General features: G+C 50.9%; 1 protein-coding gene across 1 annotated transcript; it reads right to left on the bottom strand.

Moving 5' to 3' along the window:
* Positions 1-265: 265 nt before the first annotated feature.
* Positions 266-10436, bottom strand: LOC115658605 (maestro heat-like repeat-containing protein family member 1). The gene is made up of 12 exons (XM_030577809.1): positions 10417-10436; positions 6976-7047; positions 5531-5584; positions 5325-5399; positions 4836-4943; positions 3926-4014; positions 2692-2772; positions 2201-2267; positions 1966-2079; positions 1556-1629; positions 1139-1261; positions 266-588 (listed from the first exon to the last, which is right to left on the bottom strand). Exons 3-12 carry the CDS (start codon positions 5574-5576, stop codon positions 367-369), a joined length of 999 nt encoding a protein of 332 aa, XP_030433669.1. The 5' UTR covers positions 5577-5584; positions 6976-7047; positions 10417-10436; the 3' UTR covers positions 266-366.
* Between the last annotated feature and the right edge of the window lie 309 nt (positions 10437-10745).

The following is a 10745-nucleotide window of genomic DNA, read 5'->3' on the forward strand; positions in this document are numbered from 1 at the left end:
GGAAAGCTAAGCAGTAGTCAGCAAAGATGAGATTTGGATGTAGTGTCTCCCAGCTCAGTGGATTCTCCCTTCGGCACCAGGGTAGTGTGGGTGAGAGGCAGGAAGTCCTGGGCTAGGGTTGGCTTTTGCAAAACAAGAATGTAATGGTCTGTATAGACCCCACCCTGTACCAGCCAGGAAAAAGTTAACAGAGGGACCAATGAAGAGGGACTGAGCTATGGAAGCTGCAGAAGCAGCATGACTGGCCACAGGAGATGCTAGAGCGGAAGAGCCCTTGTGATTCCAAAACCTGGCATGCAGGGGCACTCAGCTGGTGAGTGTTCCCTGTTCCAAAGAACCAGGTCTGGCTCGGATCCAGGGTCCATTTTACCCAACCCCATGATGTTCTGGAGCGGGGAGGCTCAGGTAAATAAGTCTGGTTGCGGCCTGTCTCATGGAAAAGTTTAGACCCAGAGAGGCCTGCGTCCAATGGAGAGGGGCAGAGTCACTTACATTGGCCATTCTGGGGGAGTCACCCAGGGACTGCAGGGTGCTGGAGCAGAGCTGGCGGACCTCAAGCTCCATGGTGTGCCTCCCGTCTGCTGCCTCCTGATGGTGAGAAATAAAGGAGACACCAGGGAGATATAGATTCAGTGGAGACCTCCGTTGCACGGTACCTATAGTGGGCATGGCAGGGGGTGCAAATGGGGCTTGAAGGGAAAAGGCAGAACCCTGGCTGTGATTGTGCCATAACCAGCCCAGGGTCTGTGTGGAGCCAGTTCTAGGATCCACCCCTCTGTGTAGTGAAAACCAGACCCATCATGGCTTAGTCTCCTGTAGGGTGGATGATCACGGTGGGATGAGAGAAGGAGGAAGCCAGGGGTCCTGCCCTCCCAGTGCAAGGGACAGAGCCCAGATGGCAGCTGAGAGAGGGATCAGAGAGAATGGGCTGGAAGGTAAAAACACTGTATTCCATTTGTCATCATCTTCCATCAGTAGACGGAGGGTGCCGTCCCCAGTTCTATCTGCTTCCCAAGCCCTATTTGGTGCCCATCACCTGCCCGTCCCCGTCTGCAGCTGCCTCTCATTCCCTATCTCTTGATCCCATGTTCTGCCCTGTTCACGGACCCCCATCACTAAAATCTCTGTGGATTCTTACCGTGCTGTCGAGGGGCAGGGTGCATTGACGCACCAAGAAGTCAATTAAGGGTCTTGAATCAGATTTCTCCAAGAGCCCATGCGCTCCCGTGGTGCGTATAAAATAAGCAAGGGCTTCTCTGACCTGCCAGACCCAGACAGAAACAGAAATGATTTGCACACAGTGTAGAGGGACCTTGTCCCTTCCCAGTCCAGGCTGGGATCCTTTCTCAGCTAGGTGTTTGGTGAAATACTGCTAGGCAGCCCAGAGATGGCACTGCAGGTGGAGCCCTGCTGGGATTCTTTCCCCCACCTTTTGCCCTATACTATGGAGCACTGATGGGTCATGTGTTTCGATGCACAGGCTCCCGGGCAGGGTCTGCACTGGCAGGCAGACATTCACTAGCTTTGGACGCGTTGGCCATGGTTCCAGACTCACCCGTATGCTTGTGCTCTGCAGGATTGGCCCCAGGGCTATGAACAGCTTCTCTGTGTGCTGTGACATTTCGGAAACTGTAAGAGACACAGACACCGGCTTGGCAGGGCTGATGTTAAACCAGGGTGTGCAGGGACCTGAGATTTCAGGCACCTTAGAGCAACCTCAGTGTCCCTACATGACCCTCCTGGAGGTTACCCCTGCAGGTAACCAGCTGCATCTGCCCACGTTCGCAGTTCCAGCAGTGATTTTCCTCTCTCATTGTCGCAGCATCGGCTGAGGGGCTGCAGGACTTGGCTTGTCTACTGCAGACAGGTACAAATGAGCCCAATGAGGCCCAGTGCTAAGCGCTGCTAATTGCACAAGAGGCCATAACACATCAAAAGACAAGGCCTCGCTGTGGGGTCACTTACTGTTGGATCGGACTATCTGGTCCAGAATGCAGAGACTGGCACAGGTCTCCTCTTCCTCGTCCTTCTTCAGCCTCCTGAACAGGAACACAAGCAGCTCCAGCAGGAAGAAGCGAGCTGCAGGAAGAGGAGTGAATCATAATGGGGTGAAGGGGAAGGGAGTATAGTTCTGTGCCTGGGCTCTGAAATTCCACAGGCTGGGATCTCCTTCTCTGGGAAAGGGGAATAGGTTTCTTACCCAGATGGACCAGAGAGTCCAGGGCCTCTCTCCGCTCCTCCAGGTGCTCACTGGGGAGATGACACACCTAAGGGAAGAAAGCAACACCAGCAAAGGTAAACTAGATCCAGTGTCTCTCAGGCCAAGCCCTGGGATGGCAGAGTGAAGGGATGAGGGTGGAGAGGCAAATTCTAATTGCCATCTAAAGAACAGGCCAGCAAGCTGGATCAGTCTATGAGTGAGGCCGAGGCTTTGGGGGCTGTGGCTCATGTAGAAGCAGAGTCTGACGGGTCAGGAACCGAAGATGTGGAGCGTTGGAACAAGGTGCGGGATGCTGATGTTCCCGGTCACAGGGGTTGGGGTGGGTGGGAGGAAAAGAAACCAAAGGAGAGTTCTCCAGGATCCATCCCCCAGTGGGAACAGGATGAGGCAGGGACAGCTCTTCCCACAGCCTACCCAGTTTAAGCCAGTGGGCCCCGGCATTTTGCCTGAGTGATCCCAGCATCTCTTACCATGGAGTGGAGTGCTGGGAAGAGGATGCCAATGTCCTTCCTCAGGGCAGCCTCATCCATATCCCTCACGCAAGCAAAGCCCTGTGCAAGAGAAGAGAGGCAGGACATGGCGATGACGTGTCAGGCAGACAAGCCCGAATGTGCAGAGTCTTCATCAGCAGCTGGGTAACCACAACCCAGACTTGGAAGGAATAAAGTTATGGCCCTGGTGGAGAGCAGCTTCCAGCTGGTGCCAGACTCTCCCTTCTCTGGGAGGGGCATTTGACCCCTTTGTTTGCACTAGCCTAGTATCACTGATGGTTGGTTCAACGGGACAGTTGTACCTGGTGCCAGCTGGGGTGGTGTGTGCTAACAGGATGGCAGGGATGGCGGGGCCTGGTTTGGAAGAGTGGGGGCTGCCCTGATTATTTATCACTACTGATGTTATGGCAGTGCCCAGAGGCTCCAGTCAGGATCAGGCCCTGTTGCACTGGGTGCAGCACAATGCAGAGAGAGACAATCTGTGTCCTGAAGGGCTGACAGTCTAGAGACCCACACAGACAGATCAGGGATGGGGAGACAGCATCCAAGGGCTCCCCACTGCCTCCATGCTGGAGTGAAACCACGTGGGAGCTTGGAAGGGAGAGTTTAATATCCCTTCATGCGGTCTTACCAGGGGCCAAGGATCTGGCCCATTGTCTCTGCCTGCTCACTTCCTACAATGGTCACTTCCAGAGTGTACCAGGGAGGGATACTCCTGCTTTCTGGCCTTGGGCCAGCCACTTCTCCTCCCGGAGCCTTGCTCTCCACAGGTCTAGGCTGGGCTAAGAGCTAACCCTGCCGTGGGCCCAGAGAGAGATGAGTGCGCGGGACACTCTGGGGAGAGGTGAAGCTCAGGACAATGGTTATTATTTCTCTCCCTCGTTCCCCAGTGCAGCCCATTGCTGACCAGCCAGCAAAGCAGAAAGAAAGCAGAGCCAGGTGCTGGAAATGGAGTCACCTCTCTCCTCCCGTCTGCAACACCTGCCCTGGCAAGGGGGGTCAGAGCATGTTCTCTAGGGCCAGAGAATGGCAGTGAATCTGGGAGCAAGCGGATGGGGAAAGGGGGTCAGAACCTTAGAGGGTCAGTGTGTTGTGGAGAAGGCAGTAGGGGGCGGGAGTCCAGGCTGAGTTGGTGATGGAGGGAACCTTGTACTGTCTGTGCCATGGACACTTCCCCAGTGTGCTGTGGATTTCCCGTTCTCTCCTCACTCACTCTGGTCTTCCTTGGCCTTTCCTTCTCCTCCTCCTTGCTGATTGGGGTGAGCTGTCCCCTGGGTGATGAATAGGCCTTTCGCTTGGTGCCTAAAATGAACAGAAGGAAACTAAGTTTGCTCTTAAGCAAAGTAAGCAGTCATGGGATTAGAGGGAAGGTCCTCTCATGGGCTGTAGCTGGTTAAAAGACAGGAAACAAAGGGTAAGAATCTATTTTCAGTATTCACAATGAGGTAAATTGTGGAGTCCCCAAAGATGTGTACTGGGGCCTTTGCTGTTCAGGGGTAAAATGGTGAGGTGGTAAAATCTGTGGATGACACAAAATTACTCACCATAGTTAAGTCCCAGGCAGACTGCAAAGAGTTACAAAGAGATCTCACTAAACTGGGTGACTGGGCAACAAAATGGCAGATGAAATTCAGTGTGGATGAGTGCAAAGTAACACACATTGGAAAACATACCAAATGACGGGATTTAAATTAGCTGTTACCACTCAAGAACGAGATCTTGGAGTCACTGTGGATAGTTCTCCATAAACATCCACTCAATATGCAGCGGCAGTCAAAAGAACTAGCAACATGTTGGGAATCATTATGAGGAGCCAGTGGGGAGCTGAGCTGGTAGAGGGAGCTGCCTAGTAGGTCAATTTCCCCTTTACTGGCACCCAGGCTGCCCAGTGGCGATTCCAGTGCTGCCCTATGGCAGCAGGGCTTTAGCCCAGCGTGGGATGGCATGGAGGCTGGCTTGTAAGGTGGAGCCCAGGGCAGTGGCTTATGTGCATGTGCAGAGAAGGGCACAGAGCCTGGGTGGAGTCTCTTCTTGCCCTCTCAGCACTGGGGTTTTGCTGTCACTGTGGCTGCTTTCCCATCCCCCCCTTTATTCCTGGCACTCGGTACTGGGCATGGGCCTACCTGGATCATGAGGCTCCGCACAGAAAGTGCTGGAGGGGCTGCCCGCTCCTGCAGCCAGGGTTTGTGGCGCTTGGTCTTGTTTTTGGGCCACCTTCTGCTCCTCTGTGTCTGTGGATACAGACAGACCGTGAGTTAATTTCCCACAATCATGGTCACTGATAGAATGTCCTAGGGGCCACAGGGACGTATAGCTGTGTGGGAACTGTCTGCAACTTATGGAACCCCTGGCGAGGGATTTCCACCAATCACTGCCCGGACAGTGTCATGTTATTTAACACTGAGATCAGGCATTTCCCCTTCTAGTGCCTTTACACAAACATTACCCACACCTTCCAGACCCCAGTGAAGGTTGTGAGTCTTGTTAGCCCCATTATGAAGCTAGGGAAACTGAGGCACTGAATTATCCTGTGTGCACTGGGATGGAACTTCCTGATGGGACTGCAATAGAAATGTGATGATTTGTCACAGCGAAAGGCTGTTGACTCCTACCTGGGATGGAAGAGTCAGTGGGGCCTGGCTGGCTGGAGTCCAGATTTGTCCTGTCTGTTTGGAAAGGTGTCCGTCCTGTAATTTAGAAGGGCAGTGGTGCGGTGAGGTGCCATGTGACTGAGTCTCTGTAAGGGCAATAGGAATCAGAAGGGAACTGGGGTAAATCTGTGCCATGGGGGACGCTCCCAGGCAGAATTCCTACTCACCAATAGTCTGAGTAAGTCTTTGGTAGACACGGTCCAAAAGCCCCATCTTGACTCCTAAGACAAGAACCAATGTAAACAGATCTCAGGAGTTTCTCTTCTACTGCACAGACCTCAGAAGATTCACTAGGGTGACCAGACAGCAAATGTGAAAAATCGGGGCAGGGGGTGGGGGTGGGGGGCGATAGGAGCCTATACAAGAAAAAGACCCCAAAATTGGGACTGTCCCTATAAAATCGGGACATCTGGTCACCCTAACATTCACACCTCACTCTTGGGAGGCCAAGCTAGCGCTCTGGTGCCCGGTGCTCTGCACTGCCATGTGGAATGAGACCCAGGCTCAATTCTATGTGCTGGTCTGCGGCTCCCAAGATGGCTGGAATTGCTCCAGGTGGGGGGAAGCTCCATTTACATGGGGAGGCTCTCTGCTTGACTAGGGACTTTGAAGGGGATTCCATTGGATTCCCCTCAGCCAGAAGGATGTAACTCATGAGCTGGAGAACCCCAAGGAAATAGAGACATTGCAAGCCTCAGATGGAGGTAGATGCATGGAGCTGCAGCACTGAAATGTGGAATCCCCCTTCTTTGGGGATAAAACCTTTTTGGTACCTCTCCTCTTCCTTGGGATTCAGCAAGGCGGCTCTATCACCTAGACCATTTGGTTCCATGAGGCATTTGAGCTTATGAGGTATGTTCTGACCAAGAAGTTACCTATTCTGGCCCACCTCACTGCACAGCCACCAAACCAGCAGTGCTTGAGACAGCATCTGATTATGACTCACAAAGCCATTTGTGATATACATATGAAAAATATGGGCATCTCACTCATGAAAAATGCGCTGGTATCTGTTTCCAGGAATGGAATGAGTGTGGCTCAGTAGCACCCACAGTTCCAGCCACAGCCGTGGTCACTTGACACACAATCAACCAGTTACAGATCACAATGATAGTTTGCACAAGTAGTCACTGCAACTGCTTGGATAATTGCTGCAACCGTGCACACGAGTTAATAAGCAGTTGTGGACATCCTTCTGAATTCTGAGTTTAATGAGACATTTACTCTCATAATAACAGTTGTGATTCTCTAATATAGCACCCCATGTTAATATACCATTGTTCATCCAGAAGGATCCCATGGGAATTATACTGCTTGCACAAGCTAGAACTAAACATTATGTTAATTTGTGTCATTATATAATGCCCGCATCTATAATTTTCACTCCACGCATCTGAAGAAGTGGGTTTTTTACCCACGAAAGCTTATGCCTAAATAAATCTGTTAGTCTTTAAGGTGCCACTGGACTCCTTGTTGTTTTTGTGTATACAGACTAACATGGCTACCCCCGATACTAAACATTATGTTGATTCTGTAAAAGACATTGCAGATGAACAGCAGCTTTGGCCTCGGAAAGGAATTCTGTCCGTGTATCACGCCGCTTTCTGCCTACCTGGACCAGGAGACTCAGTGTCAAGTGGGTTGCCATCTGTGGCTGACACTGAAGTCTCTTGCACTGCTGTGCCTGTCAATAGAAGAGAAGGGTTAAATTTCTCCATTAAAGGTCTCTGGTTGAATGCCCAGGGGAATGATCTGAATGATAGTGCTGAGGGGAGGGGAGTTTTTGGTACCCAAAGCAGCAGGGCCAGTCCTCTTTTGACACTTCAGTGAAGCTGATTTCACTGAGTAACAAATACAGTCACACCTGGGTCACCAAAGAACTTTCTCGGTTACAGAGAACATCTGTGTGACCCAGAAAGGAGTGATTCTCTAAAGAGAGGCAAAGCCACCCCAGTTCTCTCTCTCACTGTCACAGGTTGGTGCCAACAATCACAGCCCCCAACTCCCACACAGTGCTTGATGGGGTCTCACAGGGCCGACCTTAGGATTTATGGTGCCCTAGGCGAGATTATTAAACTGGTGCCCCTGTGCCTGATCTGCTCTTAGCAACACAAACATAAGCTTATAGTATTGGAAAACTTGCCACATTCACATTATTAAAACCAGTTTAACTTAATTAAACACACTGTAATGCTGATGGACTACCACTAAAGAAGCAGCACTATAGAAAAAATTCTGATATGACAGAATGATGCAAATAATATATATTTTTTAATTTATCAAAATTTTATTGGAAATTTCTATGAAGAGGTATTGAAACAAAGATTTGTTTTTAATTAAAAGCAATCTTTCTGGCTTTTTTGGCTGCAAAATCAGTAATAATGTCATCATATGACAAAGACAAAGTCGCGTCTTGTTCGATCGCAAGAATAGCAAGACCAGTCAAGCGTTCCTGACTCATTGTAGAGCGGAGATGGTTTTTAATGAGCTTTAGTTTTGAGAAACTCCATATTCCTGATGCTACTGTTACAGGAATTGTCAGTAGAATACGAGTGGCAATGTACACATTAGGATATATGTCAACAAGTTTGCGAGTATGAATAAATTGTACAATGTCCATCACCGATTTTGCATGTGGCAACATTGATGACAGTGTACTCAATTCTTCGTACAGTTCAAGTCCATTTAAATCAAAACTATCACCGTGCTTCAGGAGGCTCTCTAGATTCTTGCACTTTGTCATTAGTTGCTCTTGTTTTCCTATTTTGTTGAATTTAGTTATGTTATACAAAAATCCAAACTGTTCATGGTGTACTTGCAAGGTATTAAACCTTTCATCAACAGCAGATACTGCTTTATCCATCACAACATTAAAAAATTCAACCTCAAATTTCTTTTCTGGATCGTCTATGGGCATGACCTGCTGTACAGATTCTTCACAAAGAAGTGTCCCTGGCCTTTTTAACTCATATTAACTATGTATTTACTTTATGAAAGTTGGAGAAAACATTGTGAAAACGTAAAACATTGGCTGCCCAACTTCTGGGCTGGCAAAAGTTATACTGACTCACAAGGAAAAAAAAAGCAGGAGAATCTTAGTACAACAGATGGTCACTCTATACCAGGGGTCGGCAACCTCTCAGAAGTGGTGTGCCAAGTTCACTGTAATTTAAGGTTTCTCGTGCCAGTGATACATTTTAATGTTTGTAGAAGGTTTCTCCCTATGTCTATATTATATAAATAAACTATTGTTATTATCTGAGGTCTTGGCCACCAGTCCTGCTCAGGCCACTGCCAGCTGAGTAAATGAAACCCCAAACCGGCAGCGGGCTGGTGGCTGGAACCCTAGACAAGGATCCCAGGCTCTGCTCAGCCCGCTGCTGGTCTGGGGTTATGACCACCAACTCCTGCCAGCCAGGATCCCGGCCGCCAACCCCCCCTCAGCCCGCTACCAGCCTGGGATTCTGCTCACCTAGGCTGGCAGGAGGCAGAGTGGCGCTGGCGGCTGAGCTCCTGACTGGCAAGGGGCCGGCAGCCGGAACCCCGGAGTAGCAGTAGGCTGAGTGCTGCTGGCACCCCAAACTGGCAGCAGACTGAGCCACTCAACCCCCCACCGGCCCTGCTCAGTCCACCACCAGCCCACTCAGCCCGCTGCCGGCTGAGTGAATGGAACCCTAGGCTGACAGCAGGTTGAGTAGTTCAACTGGCCTGCTCAGCCCACTGCCAGCCTGGGATTCCTTGGGGGTCCCCAGGCCAACAGCAGGTGCTGAGTGGGGCCGATGGCTGGTATTCCAGCTGGCAATAGGGCAGCAGCCGGAACCCCAGAGCAGTGATGGGCTGAGCCGCTCAGCCTGCTGCTGCATACCATCAAAAATCAGCTCACCTGCACCTTTGACACGTGTGCCGTAGGTTGCCGACCCCTGCTTTATACACTAGTAAGGAGATGAGCATATTACAGTCGTTGGAGGGCTCTTATCAGGAGTAACAGGCTATAGGAAAGTCAGTCAACATTTTTTATTTCTCTGATGAAAACTGGCCCACTCCCTGCCTCAAACCAAACCTGTCACTAATAATTGTCAACAACTCAATTTTCTGTTTTTGGCTAAGATATTGATTTTAAAAAAAAATATTGAAATTGGATTCAGGATTGTTAGCAAGAATTTTTGGCAAACAAAGTTGTTAAATGACAATCTAAATGGCAACACAGTACTGCTTTCATGCTTGGCTCACCCCCAAAAGCTGCAGTAGAGGAGGAGATAGGTGGAAAACTGCAGGATCCCAAACTCCACCTCTTGGGGTGCAGAGTGGCAACAGCAGCAGCAAACCCTCAGGTCCAATCACACGCCAATGGGCACCACCACCAGCCTTATGGACCATGGTGAAGTTAGCACAGCATCTGATCTCAGGGACAGGGCACCCATGGAGCCACAGCAGCTCATCCTGCCCTGTGCAGCTCCCCCCGGATGAGATGGATCACTGGCAGCTGCCAGCCTGGGGGAGAGGCGCTCCCCAGCTAGGGTGGCCAGATCCAGATGTCCTGATTTTATAGGGCCAGTCCCAATATTTGGGGCTTTGTCTTATATAGGCACCAATTACCCCCACCTAGAGTGACCAGACAGAAAGTGTGTAAAATCAGGACAGGGATGAGTGGGGGTGGGGGTGTAAAAGGAGCCTATATAAGAAAAAGACCCCAAAATTGGGACTGTCTCTATAAAATAGGGATATCTGCTCACCCTACCCCTATCCTGATTTTTCACACATCTGGCTAACCCCATCCAAACCCTGTGTGACATTCCAATTCTGGCTGCCTGCCCAGGAAGTGAGTTACTTTCACTTTCATTCCTCAGCAGGCAGCCAGCCAGCCTCCTCCCCCCACATACCCCCAGCACCTCACCCAACCCAGCCGTGACGGAGGGGAGGGAGGAGAGAGAGAGGGGTGCTCCTGGGGAGGAGGGAGAAAGGAGGGGGTGCTCCGTGGGGCAGGGGGGAGAAGAATGGCTGTTATGGGAGACAACAAAGGATACTGGTTCCAGAGCCACAGAGCCTGCCTCACCTGACCTCAGCCAGGGGGAAAGAGTCACACTCACAGGTGAGCTCCTTCCCCAACCCCCACCCCCTGCCCTTCCCAGAGACCCCAGCAGCCAATCCCATTCCTCAGACTGTGCTGCATTCGGCTCTCTTTAGGACCCAGCAGCCCTGCTTCTACACTGTCTGGGCTGCCTGGAGAGTGGTGCCCCAGGCAGAGTGAGGCCCTACGCGGCTGCCTATTCTGCCTATGCCTAAGGACGGCCCTGGGGTCTCAGCAGTGCAGGGGGTCTCAGCTTGCAGCAAACACAACTTGGAGGATTTAGAAATCTTGTACGTGCAGTGCCTGGGAGGGAG

The sequence above is a fragment of the Gopherus evgoodei genome, chromosome 10 (genome assembly GCF_007399415.2).
Source record: "Gopherus evgoodei ecotype Sinaloan lineage chromosome 10, rGopEvg1_v1.p, whole genome shotgun sequence".
Taxonomy (NCBI): domain Eukaryota; kingdom Metazoa; phylum Chordata; order Testudines; family Testudinidae; genus Gopherus; species Gopherus evgoodei.

What these genes read in the sequence shown, in the direction of transcription:
- LOC115658605 (XM_030577809.1), bottom strand. Translation starts at nt 5,576, where the DNA reads ATGGGGCTTTTGGACCGTGTCTACCAAAGACTTACTCAGACTATTG. An exon ending in CACTGACTCTTCCATCCCAG is followed by an intron (nt 4,944 to 5,324) that starts GTAGGAGTCAAC and finishes CTGTATCCACAG; the next exon opens with ACACAGAGGAGCAGAAGGTG. An exon ending in AAAGGCCAAGGAAGACCAGA is followed by an intron (nt 2,773 to 3,925) that starts GTGAGTGAGGAG and finishes TCTCTTGCACAG; the next exon opens with GGCTTTGCTTGCGTGAGGGA.